The following is a 22,997-nucleotide window of genomic DNA, read 5'->3' on the forward strand; positions in this document are numbered from 1 at the left end:
CGTTTATTGACTATATTCAATGTTAGCTTTAAATTCACGCATAACGATTTCTTTAATTTGAATTTAATTATAGTGGCAAATACATTTATGCATATTTAATTGCTAATATTTCCCAGATGAATGGTAACAAATAAACTTTGACAATTTTTAAATTAACCATTTTTTCTTTAAATGTTGGACGTGTTACACAATGAAACATTATGCTTACATTTAATATTGGAGTACAACATGCATTTGCATCGACAAGTTATGAAGATAATTAAAATGAAACTAGATAGTAACTGTTCATTTACATGATCATAAACATAAGCATACACGCGTGTATGTACATTTAATGATTCATTCAAATAATTACAATATCTCTTTGTTAAAATAATACATTGTAATTTGATTATAAATTTTAAACACATCTTTTCGAATTAAATCTGGTAAATTTTGCCAATAGTGTATAGTTGCAATCAAATGACATGCTCTAATAATCAAGTTTATAGATAAAAGAATACCATGTTAAGCATTTTATGAAAGATGATATTTATAATTGATCAATTTTCTATTCTAGACGATGTACTTACTATAGGATAAGGTCAATAAGGAAAATTCCAATTATTTGTTATATGACAAGCCTAATATTCCATAACAGAAAGTTTCACCGGTGGTAAACATTATATAGTAAATCTGGACCTCAATTCTGATCCTCGACTAATGGTGATTTTTTTCTCGTTTATGCCGTAATGTGCTTCTATTCCGCTCCTGGTCTCATGATTCAATTAATTAGTTCTAGCAATCATCATGATTATGTCGTGTTTCACATCATAATTATAATGCCTTGAAGTCACAATTTTGAATGTTTTGTATTGTTTACATGTTAAAGTATTGCCATTGTATGTCATGTTTTAAGTTTTTGTATGATTTCTTCTTTGTTTCGAACATAGCATTTAACACAAAAATTCACAATACAATGTAATAATGCACGGTGTACATAAAGTTTTGAGGTTAAGTATCGATTGTGTAATGTATATAACTTGACAATGCATCTTATCTTGTTGTGTAGATAAACTTTATACCGGATTTTATTTTCCTATCGTCATTATTCTTCCTGTTGCACACTGATTTCTGCATTTATTCAGGGTGAACACGATGGATACAAAGTTGTATTTTATTTGTACATTGCTTTTTGCATGCTGCAGTTTGAATGGTAAGAACAACTTGTCATTTTAATTTGAAATGAAATTCTCCTTGAATTTTCAAGCGTGCACAAGTTTGTGACGGAGAAAACAACGCATAGCAAATGATTTATTTGAGCATTAACAACGAACAGTTAAGTTTATAGTGTTACAACTGTGTTATCTTTAACTGCATACCACAAATATTTCCGTAATTTCTTGTTTCCTTCTGATATTTTCTTCAAGTTTTAGAAATATTTTTACGGACTATATCACGTCATGAAAATAAGCGATTTGAAGGAGAAGTCATAAGAATAGACTTTAAGTTTACTCCTGCCTCTTAAAATTTTAATTGCGAAAAAATAATGCAATAGTTACAAATGTACCAAAATTATAATTTAGTACACCAGACGCGCCTTTCATCTACATAAGGCTCATCAGTGACGCTCATATTAAAATATTTATGAAGTCAAACAAGCAATTTAAAAAAATCTAGTTTACTTATGGTTTTATGAACGAAATGCATGAAGATATTTTTCTTTAAAAACAATTCAATTTGACATAAAGATGGCTCCCTATCTCAAAATCTTCTGTGATGGATTTACTTTATTTGTAAATATTTACTTAAAAAAAACAAATATAAATAACAAAAGAACTAAAACTCCCAAAAAAATTCAAATCGGAAAGTTCTTCACCGAATTGTAAAATCAAAAGCTGAAACACATCAAGCAATGTCAAATAGTTATCAAAGATACCAGGATTATAGTTTAATACGTCAGACGCGCGTTTCGTCTACATAAGACTCTTCAAACAACTATCATATACCTGACTTGGCACTTGTATTTCCTTGTTCGAGTTAATTTCATTTTTGTGTCGTGAATAATAGCCCAAAATAGAATGTGGAATGTAAAAAATCAACATGTTTAATATTGAGTAAATTATGAATCTTATATTAAAGGTACGTGTATTGAATTCTTTTAAAAATCTGGAATGTCAACAAACTAAAAAAACGTGTTCATGAGGTCCGAAATATTTTATATGTAAATACATGATGCATAGATAAACAGAGAGAAAGACAACTATGTGATATGCTGGTCTTCATCTTTCTAGCTATCATTTTGTTGTTTGAATGCTGTATCATTGAAATGTACATCAAAAATTACTATGGTCATACAAAATAGGAAAATAAGATACGTAATCCAATATAAACATAAGAAGATGTTGAATGATTTCAGGGTTCAACCCACCATTTTCCTTTAAAATGTCCTTTACCAAGTCAGGAATATGGCCATTGTTATATTATAGTTTGTTTCTGTGTGTATTACATTTTAACGTTGTGTCGTTTGTTTCCTCTTATTTTTTTAGTGTGAATTCACATTACTATAAGACGTGTCACGGTACTTATCTATCCCAAATCCCAAATTTATGTATTTGGTTTTGATGTTATATTTGTTATTCTAATAAGATTTTGTTTAATGCTTAAGACCAAAGACTGTGAAAGTATGTCTCTTTTGAGTCAAATCAGCGTATAATTTATACTTATTATTAGAGGAGATATTTGTCATAACGGTATATAGCGGGTACATTCAAGATGCGCGCACCATATTAAAATTACAAATATATTAGAACATCTATGTACTTTTAAAACTAGCGTAGCGCGATTAAGCCACTATTGAAAGGTCTTGAAGTGCATCAATGTAAATATAACGGAATTTGACGAGACTGTCATCAAAGTGAGAGGGTTAGCGCTATAAAAGCAAGTTTAATCCACCATTTTCTACATTTGAAAATGCCTGTACCAAGTCAGGAATATGACAGTTCTTGTCCATTCGTTTTTGATGCGTTTTTTTATTTGATTTTGCCATGTGATTATGGACTTTCCGAAATTGATTTTCCTCTAAGTTCAGTATTTTTGTGATTTTACTTTTTAGTCCGTTTCTGTGTGTGTTCCATTTTAATGTTGTGTCGTTGTTCTCCCCTTATATTTAATGCGTTTCCCTCGGTTCTGTTTTTTTTGTGTCCATGGATTTATGAGTTTTGAACAGCGGTATACTACTGTTGCCTTTATTTATTTATAAGATACAACTCCCTACAAGAGACAAAACATTTACAAAAAGTAATATGTATACAGCTCTCTAACAAGCAATAAACACTAACTATGAAATATAAGTGGCAAACACTACAGACACGGGTGTATATTTTACTGCATTCAAGTATACAAACTCAAATCATTGTAATAGACAACTTTCGAGTTTGATGCATTTCCGTCCAAAAAATTGGTTTTAGTGAACATCACTCTTGCGTTTAGGGACATCGTTCCCATGTTGAGCGAGTGGTTGGAAAACTATAATGCTATATTGCTCAAATTATTTGACAAATTTAATTTCATAATTGACAATCGGCACAGTTTTCATTATGGAATTGTGATTTAGTAACTAGTACAGAACAAACTTTATTTCTTATTTGTCTTAAAATAAAATCAACGGTACAGAACAATGACGATAAATAAGACGCGCATTTAAGATGCACGCACCATATTAAAGTTTTCTCCGATTACAGATTTTTTAGAACATCTGTGTACTTTTAAAACTAGCGTAGCGCGATTAAGCCACTATTGAAAGGTCTTGAAGCAAATCATTGCAAGGTATTAAGACCTTGATGATAAATATTTCATTATATCAACTTCACAAATAATACACGATGGTCTTGAAGTATAGGTTCTGCGTATTGACATTAATTATCGTCTTAATAAGGTGTTACACTATTCTTGTACTTGTCTTTATTAATATTACTGTAACTGATAAGTCTGTGTTTGTGTTATTCATTTGACGGGACTCTGTACTTATGCATCTCGTCGTACATTGAACCACCACTTTTTTTTTTACCTATTGGACATTAATCGCGCGATTCTACGCCAAAGTTAATGTTAATCTAACCATGTGTCTGTCAGGGTAAAGATTCGGTCCTAGTACTAAAAATAGTTCAATCCTTTATGGGTGGATCTAACATATATAAAAAAGCAAAATGAGGTTGTTAAACTTGGTGTATGCCGTTTTGTGCTTCTTTGAAACATTTTTTTTTATAGTAATTTAGATGATAACACAAGGATGGCTGTTGAACCCCTATTTTTAACATGTGTCTGATTGTTTTGTTCAAACATCGTTGCTATTGTAATGCGACTGTCATATTAGTGAGAGGTTTAGCTAGCTATAATACCAGGTTCAATCCACCATTTCCTACATAAACAAATGCCGTTACAAAGTAAATTTTCATCGGAAATTATATCAGTATTTGGGGATTTTACGTTTTCTTTTTGAAGTAATGGCATTGTGAAAAATGTTCTAGGCATTGGCGATAACAAAAAAATAATTTGAAAATTATTGCCCCCTCCAAAAAAAACCCCATATACATATAGAGATAAGTATACAAATTGATAAAATTAAAAGTGAGAGGTTAAGAAAAATCAGATCAGTGCAGAATATGGTATTATACTCTTAAAACCCCCTCACTTTCAAATGAAACATATAATTTTTGGGGTTTAACTAAACTTTCATAAAATAGATATTTATAGCTGATTTATTTGTTTGAATCAATGTGAATTGTTGTGTTTGTTTTAGTGTCTGTAGGGATCAAAGGTCAATTTAACAGTTTAAGGGATGATATTGTAATAGAAAAAAGTCTGTATCTTAATCGTCGAATGGGTACTAGTTTTAAGTTCTATCATCATGTCAGAAACTGAGTTGGTGTTGTTGAGGCTCTAGGATCTAAAGCGGGCTGACATTCAAATGTCAAGTTTTTTCAGTTTGTTGATTTTCATGTGAAAATCCCACATACATTATTATAATTTTTTAAGGGTTTGAATAGAGGTTTGAATGTGTAGACCTTGGCTTGTGTTGAATATATGTGAAGGTTTTACTTTTGAGGTAGACAAGATTATTCTACTGTATAGTCAGCCTAAATATTTTGTATTTTAACTTTTTCAATATTGTGTGATTGTACAATTTGTAAGTAAGGTCAAAATGTTTTCGTATTAGTGTTATTTCCGTATACTAGCCCTTGCCGGGCGCATCAAAACAAGACTAGAATACAAATCATTCTTTGACATTCGTATCGTATAGATCTCATCATTGGTGATCACAAAAGAAAAGTAAACAGATTTTTGGAATGATGTAAACGAACAAAGAAGTCATACTGCTTAGAGTTTTTCAAGCATTCTTCTTTTTTATCCTTTTATTTCTAATTATTGTTGACAAAAAATATATACAAAAATTTATTTTCAAGTATTATAGAATTGTCATAAATACAAGTCTGATCAGAATGAATCGATCATTTTATTTACTGTAATATTCATGTTGTTATGCACTGTGAAGATATAAGGTTTAAATTATTAAACATCTCTTTGTGTTGTTTAAAATATCTACCTTGCATATATATAACATTACCTTCCTTTGATATTTAAATCAATCCTGACCTAGATTTAATTTTCCAAAAGTTAGTTTTCTTTCTGAAGACTTCCGTATTCGTTTTAAACGAAAACAATGGATTCAAAGTTATATTGCAGTTTGATAGTGATAAGTGCATACTTTAGTTTGTATGGTGAGTAAAATTGTTTGTTAAAATCTATAAAATCTTGTTTTTTGTGGTTTGTTTTGTCTATTGAATGACGCGTTAAGTCGGCAATTTCTGAAATTAATGCAGGGTCAAATCCATATTTTCTAAAACGTACAAAACTAGTTCATTAATAGTTTGTCAGAGACTGAAGATGTCATTTGAATAACGAGGGTTAATAATTAGTGAAAAATTGAACTGTTGAAATTAAATTAAATTACTTATCTTTTCACTAACTAGCACTATGAGTGTCATGGAATTATACTAGCATGTTCCTATCAAAGGTTTCTGCAATATGAATTATATTAAAGACATTATCGCAGAACAAACCTTTTTTTTTACATAAATAAGTCCGTTAGTTTTCTCGTTCGAATTGTTTTACATTGTCTTATTGGGGCCTTGTATAGCTGACTATATGAGGTATGGGCTTTGCTTATTGTTGAAGGTCGTACGGTGACCTATAATTGTTAATGTTTGTGTCATTTTGGTCTTTTGTGAATAATTGTCTCATTGGCAATCATACCACATCTTCTTTTTTATACACCCATAGTTAAGAACAAACTTATAAGCATTATTCACAAAATGATACGAGATACTTTCACCCGAATTTTGCAACGCACGAAGTACGAATGTTGATCAAGTAACCGAATAGACAAGGAATTTGTGATCAGCTTTTACACTTTGAAAATGCTTGTTATTGGTTCTGAACTCACTGCTTGCTGCTTATACTCTAGTAGTTTTATTTTTGTTTTGAAATAATAGACGATCACCTCCATCAACAAGAAGTACTAACAGTTAGATGGAGGTGATCATCAGCTTACACAGTTTTGCATTTTTTGAAGTTTCGATAGGCAGCAACGTCTGTATATCATGTTGTTTTGTTTTGTGTCCAGGATTTGGAATATTAATCAATAGTTTTAAATTGTCCTGCATAACTGAGATAATTTTAAAACATCTGCTTTGTACATTACCGTTCAAAGCCAACGACAACTTAAAAATAATTAAAAAAAATCATGATTCTATTCTAAATAAGGCAACAGTGGTATACCGCTGTTCAAAATACATAAATCAAAAGAGAAAAAAACAAATTCGGGTTACAAATAAAAACCGAGGGAAAAGTATCAAATATAAGAGAACTACGACACAACACTGAAACGTAACATACACAGAAACAAACTATAATGTAACAATGTCCATTATTCTGACTTGGTACAGAGCATTGTATGAAAAATGGTAGTTGAGGCTGGTTTTGTTGCATGCCAAACCTCCCTCTTTAATGACAGTGTTAATTATAACATTAAAATGGCAACATTACACGACAAAAACATCATTATTATCAAGAATAATACATAGTTTTGCAAACAGTAAATTTTATAAAATGACTATATAATAGATATACATGATTAAAATAAAGTGGTGACTAGCTATTGAATAAAACGAATACATTACAAAATCACAGCCCTGTTAGTCATAGTCAATGCAAAGTGACGTCACATTTAAATTTATAAAACGTGTTCCGAAAATTAAGAAAGGATTTGGATGAAATTCAAGACAAGATTTGTATGACTTATCTAACTTAGATTAATAACAGAGAAAATTATAATACTAATTAATATTAAATTGTAGTAGTAATTAGATAATTAATTGTATTATCTAGCTTTGTTGGTGTTTCTTCTGGTCAAAAGTTAAATCAACCAAATGAGCGGGATGAGTAGTTATCCCCAACTCAACACATAAAACAACAGACAAAAATACGATTTACAACTACAAACGTTGAAACATTTGACAAAATCCGATGTCAACAACAACTTCTTAGAATAGTTTTTTTGTCAAATGATTCAATAAGATAGATCATGTCATAAGCTGGATGTCAATAAGATAGAAAAGGACAAAAGTTTACAGCTTATATTTTTGCAAATCATGATCTGATAGGTTCAAAAAAGATTGATTAATATATCCATTTCACTGTCATAACAATATAAGGGTTGTTTTGTTTTGTATCCCCTTTGAGGTGTCGTAAGAAACAAATATCTAACCACTGCAATAAAGTTTTACTGGTCAATGAATTCAAATAAAGCAAAATTAAAATACCTTATTAGTACAGTGTTTCAGCCTAACTTATTACAATACACAAACTTTCGAAATTACAAAAACAAATGGTCACTGAATGTTTATACCACAACCGGACTATTTGCGCAGTCAAAACACTTGCTAGTTATATTACCTAGGACTATGCATAGTCTATTTAAACAACTGAACTTAGCATATTGTAAAACCAGAGTGTGTCTATAGAACATGTTTGTCCTACTTGCACTAACATTATCTATGCTAAGTGGGCCGTGACATTGGGGTCAAAATTCTAATTTGTACTAAGTTTCAAGTTGATTGAACTACAACCTTATCATAAACTTTCTTGAACAAAAGCACATAACCTAAGCGGGACAGACGAGCGAATAAATACACAGACTGAAAAAAAACCCAGAATACTCTTTAAACTATCGTAGGTGTGGCCTCAAAATGGAATGTTTTCTCATTGGATCGGTTCGTAGGATATTAATATACAGGGAAAACGAAAAAGTATAGAATGATAATACCCTTTGAATGAAAGCACGGAGTTCCTTAAGTTTGACTGAAAAATGATGTCATAAAAGACAACAGTCAATGTTTGTCTTTTGGTTTATTTTTCTTTTTCATTCATGACGTTGTCAGTTATATTTGACTGATGAGAGTGAATCAACCTTAATTGTATTTCGCGTTTTCTTTTGCTGATGTTTAAATCTTGCAAAATCAATTTTAAAATAATTTATTTTTCAGTTAACCCTCACGCGAAGGGCTGGACACTTAACATCCTTTAAGAATAAATTGATGTATGCTATGTGTCACGCCATAAACTGGATTTGTAATTGTAGAGTTTTTGAACGCTGCGATCTTAATTCTTTTTTATCTGATGATGGAGAACGATGAGACAAATCTAAATCGAAGAATTATTATGGGCACCATTTATTGAAACATGATTGAAAACTTTAATACGCGTGTGTGTATTTTTATAATTTCAGTACCAAGTGTTGAAGCAGGAGAATGTTGCAATTCATACGATGATGTACTGTTCAATGAGCATCCAGCACAGTACTGCCCTGATTATTGTTGTGGTACCCGGCTGGCAAAGCTTTTCTGCTGTAGTAATGAAGCTTTACGAACAGGGGAAGATAACAGAGACGACTTCTGTATGGACTGGTTTGGAAATCACTTGTAAGTATTTACCATTATATTTTTAAGTTAGTTGACTATAATGTCACGAGGTACACGAAAAATGACGTAAAACTAAAATTGCACAACATAATTTGTTAGAAATTTTAACACTCTATTTCGAAACCGGTAATTAAAATTTTGGAATGTAAAATAAAAGTAATGTCTGTTGACATGAAAGGCCACAATACTTTAAGAATATTTTAAAAAAGAATTATTAAAGATGTTTATTTTATCTTGATATTTTTAAACCAACACTGGCATATCAGTAAAGTGTAAAAAAAATTGTCTTTTGCAGCTACGTCCCAATTATTGTTGTTGTATTGATCATTGCTTTAGTGACCTGTTGCTGTTGTGCATGCCGCAGACGTCGCCAAGGGGTTATAATCCAAACACAACAACCAGGTATTGTAATACTTTGAAAATTTATAGTTAATGTTAATTCATATTCATTTATAGGATACACTTAATAAAAGGGATAAAAGTTAATTTTTGCTTCAGGAATTCTTCATGCAAAATTGATAAAACTTAAATTGCATTAAAAGAATTTGATTCGATATAATAAAGAATAACAATTTTCACTGCAAGTTTTAATTATCGAAGATACAGAAACAGAATAGAACATACTAGAAGTAATTGAGGCTTTCTGTTTGTTTCTTTGTCCGCAATCTTAAGTTTTGTTGTAACACACACAAAATAAATCCCCAAACTGTGTTCTTTTTAAATGTAAAAAAATACCGGCGCATGATTTGCCGGTATGCCAAACCTGCGTTTGTCGTCTTCATGAGAATCATTAGTGGCGCTCGATTCAACTTTAAATTCAGCTTATTTTAGTGATACACGTACGTTATTGGATTATTAATAATTTTTTTACTTCTCGGGTCGATGAAGAGCTACAGATATTGACCAAATCCTTTTTATGTCGCTGAGTTGCTGTTTCATTGACATATACGAAAGGTTCAATTCATTTATATTTGAAAATTGATCCTGTATATTAAAACAAAAGTACCTTCATTATTTTACCATAAATGAGACGAAAGGTACGAAAAGGATATTTATAACTAATAAGCCGAATGAAAACTGACAATATCATTGCAAAAAAAAGACAAAAACACAAACAACCGTACAAAAACAGTACATAGAAAAACTTAAAACGTGGTGGGATTTAGGATGGTGTAAATTCTAAATATTTGAAAGGGTAAACATATCCTGCTTCAAATGTGGCTCTATGTCAAATTCATAGGAACGTCCTATGAGAAACATACGTTGTGACATCAGAAACCCAAGTAAAACCTTTGACCGAATATAGTATAACAGATCGTTTATTTTTATCAAAGGAATAAATACATGTAATGGAAACATGAAATAAGATATAAAATATGTTTATTTTTCAGCTACACTATTGATACACCAGCAACAAACCACTACACAGGACCCATATCGTGCAGGATACAACCAGTAATACATCAAAACCAAAACAGTGTCGTGCACTTTTTTTTTTTATATATTTTTTCTTTGCAACAGAAGCAAGCAGCATGCGTGCTGCTTCCGTCAACGCCGTCATTTTATAATTCATTAGCTTTCTAAAGTTTGTTATTAGTGAATTGTTTAAAGGTATGTAAGAATGGTAGGTCATAAGAATTTTGATGCATGTAAATAAGCATAAGAATATCTCATTTTGTCCCTTTTTCGAAGAAAATCCACGTGGTTCAAATAAGCCAGTTATTTAAGCATTGACACTTTTTTTTTTTATATAGAGATGTTTGACCTAATCCGCTAAATCATTATTCCATTGACATTTTTTTTTAGAGTTAAAGTATTTCATTTAATTTGTTGCATTTGCATTGTACTATCGGAAAAACATGCAGGATAGACATATTTCTATGTCAATAGTTTATGTATAGAAATACCGTTTATAAAAATGGCTTATGTGTAATACAGTGTTAAAAAGAAACTAACTGCTTGTTTAAGTATGTATTAATATATGTTTTTGTTTTAATTTTCACGTTTGCTTGCACCATGTTATCCCTTTTTTTAGTTTTAAACTCTGCTGTAGTATTTAAGTTCAAATTAAAGTTTTTTAATATAGCTTTTCGTTGGTTTTCATTATAATTTGAAATTGTGTTATAACTTGTTGTTTTGTATACTTGTGTATATGCCAATTATGAAATTAACATCTACAAAAAAATTGAAGGTCTGAGTTATAAGCATCATTCACATATATATGTAATATTTTAATGTTGCAAAACACTTTTCCTACCTCCATGTCAAATATGTTGTTGTTTCCGCAGATTAAGCCGTAAACACCATCGTTTATGTGTGTACAACTCATTACATACACTGCTTGATAAATAAATTCGGTATTGACAATTCACTTTGAAACTCAACATATAACCTCACGACACTTACCAAAGAGGAAATCCTGGATAATCATAGGTCTGTTCTATGTTCCTTTGGAATTTCAACCAAATATGAAGAACTTATTATTCCATCACTGTACTGGATACCCAATCAACAGAAATGTCATTAAAAATCGGTATATTGATGGGTCTTTCAAATGTTCCACGAAACCTCTTTCTAAATTATGAACATCTATATTATCCCCAATCAAAGCTTGGCTTCAAAGTTATTGTGAAACGTCCTATTCTAAAGGTGGCATGAATCAGATGGGGATACTAAAACATTCCAAAGATCTTTTAGTGTAGATACAACCTTAGACGCTTTCATCTTGCAATATTATTTAAATATTTAACTTTTCTACACTTTACACAAGTATTCCCCATTCCGAACTAAAGGACAAATAGACAGAGTTGGTATCGCTTTGATTCATAAAAAATAATGGCCAACGTAGAGACAAGTATCTTATCTAAGGGAGGAATACATCCTAATCTGTAAAGAATCACTCTTATTCAAACAAAAAAAATATCTGAAACTGACATTATTAAGATGCTTGATTTCTTGATTGACTACATATTTTTTTTATAATTGGAGGACGTTTTTCCAACAGACTGTCTGCATTCCAATGGGAACTTATTGTGCCACTCTACTTGCTGACTTGTTTTTTTTATTATCATTATGAGTTTGAGTTTATACAGGAACTTCTAAGATGAAAAATAAGAAGTGTACAGTATCCTTTAACTTTACTTTCTGCTATATAGAGGATGTTCTCATACTAAATAATTCAAAATGTGGTGGCTCTGTTAAACGCATCTATTCCATCGAACTAGAGATAAAGGATACAACAGATACAGTTAAGTCTGCCTCATATATTGACTAACATCTAGCAATTGACAATGATAATCGGTTGAAAACGAAACTTTACGACAAGTGAGATGATTTCAGCTTCCCAATTGTGAACTTTCCATTTCTATTAAGCAACATTACAGCAGCGCCTGCAGACGGAGTATATATCTCCCAATTGATACGATATTCCCGCGCTTGTATTTCCTTTCACTATTATCTTGATAGAGGGTTGCGACTCACAAGGAAGCTATTAAACCAAGAGTTTCTAATGGTGAAGTTGAAATCATCCCTTCGTAAATTTTACGGACGCCATCACGAGTTGATTGACCATGATTACCCGTTTCACAGATGATATCGGATATGTTTCTTACGTGGTAAATATAATCCCCTTCTCTTTTCATGAATATGACCCACCGAATAAGACTATTTACTGGATTTATATTAACAGGAATAACACGACGGGTGCCACATGAGGAACAGGATCTGCTTACCCTTCCGGAGCACCTACCCCAATGTTTATCTTATACATCATTTAACAGAAAACTTAAACAAAATACAAACACACAAAAAAATAAATTGACGGTCTTTATTCAGATTTTAAGACTTGTTACGACTTGAAAGAAATGTAGAAAACCCACTTCAACATGTAAATAAGAAATGTCTCAAACGTATGTCTTCTTTGATAAAAATATATATAAGCAAAACATGCATATCAAAATAGTATTCTATTTAGAAATTATGATTAAAATATGCCATAAGATTTAAAATTGTAGTAAAATTTAACAACTTCAAAATCTATTATTAGTATTATAAAACTAGTGCCTTGATTTTGGTGCATTCTTAAAGTGTTGCACAAAAAAGATAGTGCCATTGGAGATGTATACTTGTTGGACAGGGGTTTAAAGTTCTGTTTTTGATATGCTGTTTAGCGGAATAAGACAGTTATGTGTAAATTTAGGTTTGTTATACTATGTACTGTATCATAACGCACTTTTTAGTGCAAAGTGTACCCAAGTTTGTCAATGAATTAAATATATTGAAAATGAGAGGCAAAGTACACCAAAGAGACACTCAAACTCATAAGACAGAAATAATTTGACACCGCCAAAGCTAAAAGAGAAAAAGACAAACAGATATACAATATTGCTCAAAACACAACACAGAAAACTAAACACTGAGAAACAAGAACCCACTTAAAACTGGGGTGATCTCATATACACCGGAACGGTAAACAGAGATCCTGTTTCTGTGGCACACGTCGTGTAGCTCACGTTGGTACAAAATAAAGGCAACAGTAGTATATTGATGTTCAAAACTCATAAGTTGATAGAAAAAAACAAATCCTGGTCACAAAACAGAACTGTTAATAAGTCTAATTCGGTAGGTCACATTTCGGAAAAAGGGACATGATTGTATCCGCTATCATGTGTATGTAACGGTGAACCAACTCGTGATGGCGTCCGTAAAATATTTGGAATGATTTCACCTTCACTACTGAGAACTCTTGGTTTAAAAGTCTCCGAGTGAGCAGCAACCCTCTATATAAAAAATCATGATAGGGAATACAAGCCCTGGAAAATCGTATCAACTGGTAGATATTTACTCCATATGCAGGTCCTGCTGGAATGTTGCTACATTGAAGGGAGAGTTTATAATTGGGATGCTGAAATCATGTCCTTTGTCATGAGTTTAGTTTCCAACCGACCTTCGAGCTCATTGTCAATTTCTAGATGTAGCTTAACTGTATTTGTTGTATCCTTATCTCAAGTTTGATGGTATATATGCGTTCAAGATAGTCACCATTTTTGAATTACATCATAACCTCACCTATTTAGTGGAAAGTAAAGTTAAATGATATTTCTAACTTCATTCTTTTCTTCCTGTATGAATTCAGCCTCATATCCTGATAAAAGTCGACAAAAAGAGTGGCACAGTTGGTTCATATTAGAATGCCGATAGTTCATTCAAAAAACAAGTCCTTCAAACGTAACATATGTTGGCAATCAGGAAATCAAGCAACTTGATAATGGCATTTTCAGAGATTTTTTTGGTAAGAATCAGAGTGTTTTTTTTACAAATAGGATTTATCCCGCCCTATGGCAAGATACTTGTATCTACGTTTTCCATTCTTTTTAACGAAACAAAGCAGGACCAAATTCTTACAATTTGTCTTTTAGTTTGATATGGGAAATATCGGTGGAAAGTGTAGAAAAGTCAAAAGTGTCAATGCTATTGCAAGTCTTAGATTGAATGTACTATTCAAAATCTTTGAAATTAAAATCTTTGGAATGTTTTACTATCCTCATCTGATTCACGCCACCTCTAGAATAGGTAGTTTTACAAGAACTTTGAAGCCTGGCTGTGGTTGCTTATAAAATTGATATTGATTATTTGGAAAGACGTTTCGTGAAGCAAATAAAAGACCAAGCAATATACAGTCGTTTGTAAGAACACGTATGTAGTTTATGTATCCATTACAGTGATGAAAGATCCAGTTCTTCATCTTTGGTTGAAATTCCAAAGATGTTGTATGACGACAATTGTGCATGTTGTGCTAGTTTAGTTTAGTTGCTGTGTTGTTTGTCATCAAAAAGGCGTATCGCCATTCGTAAATGAATATTGTTGCCAGATAAAAACGAAGATATGTAATGATAAATAGATCAGTTAGAATAACCAGTGAATTAATGTTTCTGTTCTTTGTGCCGTTAAAACACCAGTACTTTATTTATCATAGACTAGATCGTTATTCTAGGTTTTATTTGGTGCTTTAAATTTCATACATTTTACAGTCCTTGAATCACGTTTCCACAGGTCTTTCTCAAAGTCCTACACAACCTACGAGACTGAGTGGGTCGACATTGTTATGCTATGCATGAACTATCTAACATCTGAATCATCATTTAATTAGAATTGCATTGATCAGGAATAAAACCATAATACACTGCAAAAGTATGCCTTTAGTGAGTTGAAACAAAGTTATAACAGTTTATTCAATAGACTGACGAAAGTGACCAGTAAACTTATATTGTGTCGAATTCAGTTGTTATTGTACTTTTATTAGATTATATCACTTTTGAGCCTGACGCACTCTATCCACATAAAGAAAACATACACTCGCGTTACGTATCATTAACATTAAAATCATATTTAAAAGGGGGAATAATACTCCTAAAAAATGAAACTTGATTTATGGTTAAAAAAGAAGTAGAAAATACCAAGGTGACAAAGTTCTTTACAGTATTAACTCCCAAAAGATATATTTATAAATTTACTGTTTACAAAGTTTTGTTTTTATTGAAAAACTAAGGCTTTCATACCTCAGGCACAGATTACCTTAGCTGTATTTGGCAAGACTTTTGGGAATTTTGGTTCTGAATGCTTTTCTCACTTTTTTGAATTCGGGCGTCACTGATGGGTCTTTTGTAGACGAAGCACGCGCCTGGCGTATTACTACCTGGTTTCTATGATGAGTTTATTTATTGGTAACATTTAATGGGTATCTAACTTACAGGTGGTTAGTATTTCAAACATGATGCCTTCAGCAAATTTATTTTTATAATGTTGCAAATTCCGCTTTAAAACAAGCATTCATTTGGTATAGGTCATATTTGAGGAAAAAAGACGGGTTTGTGGTTTCAAATTTTCAGTCGTCATCTTTTAACAGATATTACATTACAATCAACCAACTCGTGATGGCGTCTGTAAAATGTCCGTATAGGATGACTTTAACTTCACCACATGAAACTATTGGTTTAAAAGCTTTCTTGTTTGTAGCAACCCTTTAACAAAGAAGTCATGATTGGGAATACAAGGTTTGTAACATTGTAACAACTTGTTTATATATACTCTTTATGCAGGCGCAAAGCTGAAATCGTTTCTTTTTTCGTGAAGTTTGTTCTCAACCGACTCTAACATTTTCTAAAGTCAGAGTATGACGCATTTGTATTGTATCTGTTGTGTCCTTTAATTTATTTCAAGTACGATGTTATATATGCTTTCAACAAAGTCTACAAACTTTGAAGTTCCTAATTGAAGGCTGCCTCAAATCAATGAAGTTACAAGTCATTTAAAAATGGAGCACAGTTGGTTCCCTTCCGTGGATTGTCAATTGTGTGTTGAAAAAACATGTCCTTAAAACGTGAGTAACACATATGATGTCAATCAGGAATTTCATAGATTTTTAAAAACTTTCATCGGAGGTTTTGTTTCTTACTTTCGTAAGTACAATTAAACCCTCCCCCAACCAAGATACTTGTATTTACGTTGGCTATTTTTTTTATGAAGCAGAACAGGATCAATTAGTTCAATATAGTGTCTATTAGATTGGAATGTCGAATACTTTTGTATAGGGTAGAGAAGTCAAATATTTTAATTGTATTGTAAGAGGAAATATACCTATAAAACATGTAATGTGACAGATCTTTATTTTTTTAGTATTAACATCCGATTCACACCACCTCTAGTGTAGGTAGTTTCATCTTCAATCTTCCATTTTTAAAGACCGTCTTTGATTGACCTTAAAAATCGATGTTGATTATTTTGAAACAGATTTCATAGATCACTTGGACGACCCTGCTAAAAGTATAATAGCAAAACTATCGAACTCCAAGGAAAATTCAAATCAAAAAGTCCCTTACCAAAAGGCAAAATAAAATCCAAAGCTCAAACACATAAAAAAAAATATGACGTTGTTGGTAAATACATTTATGGAAAAATTCCTTTCTATCTAATGTCTTAAAATAATAGACTTCCACTGTGAGTATGTCTTCAACTTCGTACTGTTTTCTACTTTAAACACGGTTCAAATATAAAAAAAAATGTTTTGTTGCTTCAAGGTGGTAAAATCAGCAGAACGTTTTAATGACGTTGTGTTGTTAAGGAAATATCAAGCTTCTTAATCATCAAAATAAGTGTTTGTCACACTGCTATATAACCAGTGTATTTTTTTCTGATTAAACGGTTGGTTCAAATTTTTTTGAACTTTTTATACTTTTATTATCAAAGGGTCAAGGTTAATACTTTGTCAACATTGTAAGAGAATTAAACGAGCCAAATAAATTTTAGTTAAGGTGTTATTCGAGGCTAGCCTGCTACCAGTCAATCCCATATACAAGTATATAAATATGAATATAAAATGTATTTTTTCAGTCGTGTAACACCTTCACTGGTGATCCTGTCATTGGATCTGTCGCATAGTTGTCACGTTTATATATATACATGTATATACCTCCATAGCGAGAAATAAGTTGAAACTTAAAATTTTCGCTAACTCAATCAATATATGCGATAGCTTTAGAATCTACTTCTAATTGAATAAATACGAGTAAAAGAAAATGCACGTAAAGACTGAAGTGACATTATAGTTGTCTCAAAAATGTAACAACTATGTTAATTGACATACCATCCACTTTTAATCAGAAATACTTGAGGACAGGATATTTTAGCCAATTACTATGTACTATAATAAGTTGATAGTTTACTATCCACAGTGGTCAATGCAGGTTATTGGTCATCATTTGATAATTAAGTACACCTTCTAAATTACGATCTGTATAACAAATTGGTGTACACATTTATTTACACGCATTATTATCTTGTAAATTGATGAGATTAAGTGCAGAAGAAGAGAACGTTTGAAATGATACTCAATAAAGTTTGATGCAATCCCAGTTTTCAACTTGAACTGAGATACGTTCTGATGAACATTTTGAGTTCATTTTTCCTGCAATTACGACAAAATCTATATAAATTAAAACCGATGGAAATTAAATATTATAAAACATTAGAAATCGAAAAGAAGAATCTATCTGATAACGACAAACAAAATCAATACAAATATCGAATAATAGTTTCATTAAATTTTGCAAAGTATAGATGAAAATCCAAGTTATTGTCAAAACCACGAAAGACAACTCAAATGAATCGTATGATAGGTAAAGATACGTTTATATATGTGGTCTTATGTCAGTGAAGTTTAGGCGGGAATCTCAATAATCACGTGATATATATAAATCATGATTTCTTTCGTTTTTCATCATCTTAGAAATATTTGATATTGATAAAATTTATTATGAAAGGGTTTCATAGTTTATGAATACTTAGTTAAAACTTGAGTAACGCATTTAACAAAATTAATTGGTTAGCAATAACCGGTCCCGTTACGTGCGTACGTCGAGTTAGGTACGTATGTCATTTTATTGGAAATCTCTAATAATTATGACATAATAACACACACTTAACAGTATTAATGTTGTAAACTTTATTAAGCTTTATTCAAATTTAATCAATTTAGTTTCCATCCTGAAAATGTTGTACGTGTTTGAATTTCCTTGCTTAAAAGAATACCTTGATGGTTATATATATTTTTCAAATACACAGTCCTGCCTTCACTGACGTATTTGATTACAAATCCAGTAGAACATGCATCATCGCCGGCGTGTTCTGTGTCTGCATGTAATTTTCCACAAGCCTTTCCATCCACAACTAGCTCTGTACCAAATTCTCCAATACCACCGTGATTTATTCTGGAATCTACACAGAGTGTCCAAGTAAAGGCATACATCCCGCTAGATGGTGCTTTGAATATACCTGTTTTGGTGTTGTAGACACCAGCTGTGTTTGTTTCTGTCTGGTCAAAGATCAGAGATTTTCCCTGTGACAAAGATTTACTATGACCACTCGCGAAACCTTCAGACAAATATGCCGAAAATCCGACAAACGCTTTACTATTTTTATACTCCGAATCTGAAAAAGAATAGATGATAATAATTTAGTGATTTTACACTGTGATAAGTTCGATAATGAAAATTCTAAATGCATTGTTTTCGATTGACTTTATGAGTTATGTGGTCAGTCATAAAACATAAATTGCAATGTATAAAGAGCAAATTTTTTTTAAACTATAAAATAATTTTATAAATCTTAAGCGCTTTTCTCGGATCTATGTTTCTCTGGAAGGCGTAAAGCTAAAGATGTATACGAACTAAAACAATTAAAAAGCTTTATGATCAAACAGACTTAAAGATCAAGAAAACACAAGTTTAAAAACACGTTGGAACGTATCAATGAAGTCACGATAATATGTAGTTTTACTTTATATAATGTCGTTTTACTTTATATAATGTAGTTTTACTTTATATAATGTAGTTTTAATTTATATAATGTAGTTTTACTTTATATAATGTAGTTTTACTTTATAATAGGTAGTTTTACTCTAATAAAAGTCCATATCAACCTTTAATTTGCAGAAATCGGGTGGGCAAACACAAGACAAGTTAATTTATCTCGTTAATCTATGTTATTGCGTTATTGTTTCGAAATAGTCTTTATATAGTTCTAACCGATGACATCATTCTACTTACTAGATTTATCTGTTCTGGAAAGACGTTCTAGAAAAACATTCTGTAGATGGACCATATCGTTTCTCAATTTCCTTTCACTCCGTTTCAACTCTGTAACTTTTCTTGTACATTCCTCGCTGTCCACATATACCACCATAATAAGAGATACGATAACAAAATATAACATAGTTACCAAGTTTGACTCTTCAGAAATAGAGAAGTTGTTTTTATTTTTCACATCTGTGCATTATATATACATGTACTTGAAATTTGATATAGGAGTAACCACATTACAGTTGTTACAATGTAATCACGCAATATAAAAATGCATACACTGTTTTTTTTATTGATATTTCTAGGAATTACGTTCAAGATCTTAATTAAAATGCATAATTACTGTTTGCTCGTTCAACATGCGTAATTGTGGCAGTAAATTTGATACCGTCGTTTGTACTATTAATATAACTTTGAATGACATCTAACTAATGAAAAGATTTTGTTTGTATGAATAAAATTGAGAATGAAAATGGGGAATATGTAAAATAGACAAAAACCCAACCGAAGAGCAGATAACAGTCGAAGACCACCGATGAGTCTCCTTCGCTGCGAAAATATCGCGCACCCGATGGTGAGCCTCAGATTTCCCCATATAAGTACTAGTTCAATAAAAATGGTCTCAATTCTTAACTACTAAAACATATAAATGAATTCAACTAAAATTGAAAAACATACAAAACCAACAAAGGCCAGAGGATCATATGGGACAGGCTAAAAAATACGGCGGGGTTAAGCATGTTTTGTGAGATCTCAACCCTCTCCTATACCTTTAGCTAAAGGAGAAAAAAGAAAAACGCAGCAATACACACAGTAAAAACTCAATTTAAGTCCGAATCCAATGTCAGCACAAAATTTACAAAAAACTTAATTACATAATAGTTATATAAATATAGGAGATGTTGTTTGATTTCTAACGATACAAACTGTCTTGATTCCACCACAGTCCCCAAACATTAAATATAAGAATGTCTATTTAGATATTCGTATTGTCATCTGCTGATTTCGAAGTCACATAGTGATTGAGGTACAGAGTTTTCTCCGCTGGGAATAGATTGATATCTGAACAATCCTTGTGTTTTATTACTTAGTCTTTTTTAATTTTCGAACTGTTGGACGGGTGTCAGAGTAAAGCACGGTGAAGGCTCTGTACACTGTATTTCAAACTGTGATTATTTTTGTGCAAATTCGTAACTGTTTAAAAAATAAGAAAAAAAAAAGTAAATAATAGTATGTTAAAACCCCGAAACCGACGTTAATGACAGAATACACATGCACAATTCATTTTAGTTTCCGAATCATTCCCAATCTAAAGTAAGAAATCAATAGGGAGAGTACAAACTACAGTTTGCATATTAACTTAAGGAAAGAGAGCCATATGGAATGTACATGTTATGGTCTGATTAAAGAAAGATCACACAAAACAGGTTTCATTTGTTTTAATACTTTTAGTATAAACATATGGCATGTCGACAAAATAGTGCTGCCCACTCGAATTGTGATCACATCGGAGACGATACTACTCCCAGAAGTGGATCGACCAAGTTGTTAAAAAAATCTCACCAAAGATAACAGTCTCATACGGAAGCGTATTAGCGCCACACATTTTATTTTTTTATTTTTCTTCTTATGTTTGCGTTATAACGCAAACCTTTGCGTTATAACGCAAACCTTTGCGTTATAACGCAAACCTTTGCGTTATAACGCAAACCTTTTGCGTTATAACGCAAACCTTTGCGTTATAACGCAAACCTTTGCGATATAACGCAAACCTTTGCGTTTAACGCAACCTTTGCGATATAACGCAAACCTTTGCGATATAACGCAAACCTTTGCGTTATAACGCAAACCTTTGCGATATAACGCAAACATTTGTTTTATCTTATTTCTTATTTAAGATTAAAAGGAAACAGTAGTTATTAATGGAGGAGGCTGGATATAATAAAATTTATCACCTTTGTAGTAATTGCAAAGTAAACTACTTGAATAATTAGATCATATCAATGACTAATAATGAGCATAATAATATAAGAAGATGTGGTATGAGTGCCAATAAGAAAACTCTCCATCTAAGTCACTATTCGTAAAAGTAAACCATCATAGGCCGAATTACGGTCTTCAACACGGAGCATTGGCTCACACTAAACAACAAACTATAAGGTCCCCAAAAACGATATCCAAGTTACTACTAGTATATATATTACAAAGAAAATTGAGTAAATTGAGGTTATACCTAAGAAAAAAATCAACCCTGCTAATATAGCTATAACCGAATATAAATATACTTCCAAAGTAAGCTCTCGTTTGAGAACTGTGTAAAGTAGGTTACATTCAAACAAGCTACCCGTTGGCAATTAATGTATAGAATGAAGATGTTTCATTAATAAAATTATGTTCTCTCTATTCAAATTGCTACCCAAGCATCTTAAAAATACTTCATTATATTGAAATGAAAATTCAATGACTTTCTATCAAAGAATCTTGATCATATTCTGAGATTTAAAAAAAAATGTTTCCTTATTAATAATTCATTTTAAAGCAGAAAGATCATTTTTGTCTATTTGACTTGGAGGTTTCACAATTGTATGACATTATTTTTGATCTTTCAATTTTAATATGACTATATACTATATCTATTTTCTTGTTAAATTATATACTTTTCTGATGCACAAATCAGTCTTAATTTATGTATAATTGCACTTCAATTATTCCATTATTCCTATGCATATTTATTATAATGATTTGGCCTTGTATGTATGTTTCTTTTTTTATCTACTAGTAAATCACATCCGAAATGAATGACAGACGGACATATATACAAAACTTAATGAATAATTGAAATAAAGATGTTTGCGTTATAACGCAAAGGTTTGCGTTATAACGCAAAGGTTTGCGTTATAACGCAAAAGGTTTGCGTTATAACGCAAAGGTTTGCGTTATATCGCAAAGGTTTGCGTTATATCGCAAAGGTTTGCGTTATATCGCAAAGGTTTGCGTTATAACGCAAAGGTTTGCGTTATAACGCAAAGGTTTGCGTTATATCGCAAAGGTTTGCGTTATAACGCAAAAGATTTGCGTTATAACGCAAAGGTTTGCGTTATATCGCAAAGGTTTGCGTTATATCGCAAAGGTTTGCGTTATAACGCAAAGGTTTGCGTTATAACGCAAACATAGGAAGAAAAAAAAAAAAAAATGTGTGGCGCTAATACGCTTCCGTAGTCTCATACGTTATTTCGTTAGACGAATATATCGTTCAAAAAGGACTCACAAACAGTTTTAAAGGCAAGGCAAATGCGAAGAAGAATAGCATTGACAACGGAAAAAAATTCGACTATTTGTGTCA

At 31.6% G+C, this 22,997-nt stretch overlaps 2 protein-coding genes across 3 annotated transcripts; one reads left to right on the plus strand and one right to left on the minus strand.

Annotated features, from left to right (window-relative positions):
* The first annotated feature begins 1,055 nt into the window (after positions 1-1,055).
* Positions 1,056-11,105, plus strand: LOC134696267 (uncharacterized). 2 transcript variants are annotated; one of them, XM_063557964.1, is made up of 4 exons: positions 1,056-1,195; positions 8,828-9,020; positions 9,316-9,422; positions 10,412-11,105. In XM_063557964.1, exons 1-4 carry the CDS (start codon positions 1,138-1,140, stop codon positions 10,477-10,479), a joined length of 426 nt encoding a protein of 141 aa, XP_063414034.1. In that variant the 5' UTR covers positions 1,056-1,137; the 3' UTR covers positions 10,480-11,105. The 2 variants fall into 2 exon arrangements, with proteins under 2 accessions (XP_063414034.1, XP_063414035.1); XM_063557965.1 differs by lacking the exon at positions 1,056-1,195 and adding an exon at positions 5,620-5,759.
* Positions 11,106-18,525: 7,420 nt separating this feature from the next.
* LOC134697677 (uncharacterized) lies at positions 18,526-21,260 on the minus strand. The gene is made up of 3 exons (XM_063559960.1): positions 21,218-21,260; positions 19,622-19,840; positions 18,526-19,004 (listed from the first exon to the last, which is right to left on the minus strand). The coding sequence occupies exons 1-3, from the start codon at positions 21,258-21,260 to the stop codon at positions 18,544-18,546; spliced, it is 723 nt and encodes a 240-aa protein (XP_063416030.1). The 3' UTR covers positions 18,526-18,543.
* Positions 21,261-22,997: the final 1,737 nt, after the last annotated feature.

Source organism: Mytilus trossulus, chromosome 14, assembly GCF_036588685.1.
Source record: "Mytilus trossulus isolate FHL-02 chromosome 14, PNRI_Mtr1.1.1.hap1, whole genome shotgun sequence".
Taxonomy (NCBI): Eukaryota; Metazoa; Mollusca; class Bivalvia; order Mytilida; family Mytilidae; genus Mytilus; species Mytilus trossulus.

Coding starts and splice junctions, on each gene's coding strand:
- LOC134696267 (XM_063557964.1), top strand. CDS start 1,138: ATGGATACAAAGTTGTATTTTATTTGTACATTGCTTTTTGCATGCTGC. Junction 1,196..8,827: donor TGCATGCTGCAGTTTGAATG/GTAAGAACAACT, acceptor TTATAATTTCAG/TACCAAGTGTTGAAGCAGGA. Junction 9,423..10,411: donor AATCCAAACACAACAACCAG/GTATTGTAATAC, acceptor TTTATTTTTCAG/CTACACTATTGATACACCAG.
- LOC134697677 (XM_063559960.1), bottom strand. CDS start 21,260: ATGTGTGGCGCTAATACGCTTCCGTATGAGACTGTTATCTTTG. Junction 19,841..21,217: donor GTATGAGACTGTTATCTTTG/GTGAGATTTTTT, acceptor TATAATGCACAG/ATGTGAAAAATAAAAACAAC. Junction 19,005..19,621: donor TTCCAGAACAGATAAATCTA/GTAAGTAGAATG, acceptor ATTCTTTTTCAG/ATTCGGAGTATAAAAATAGT.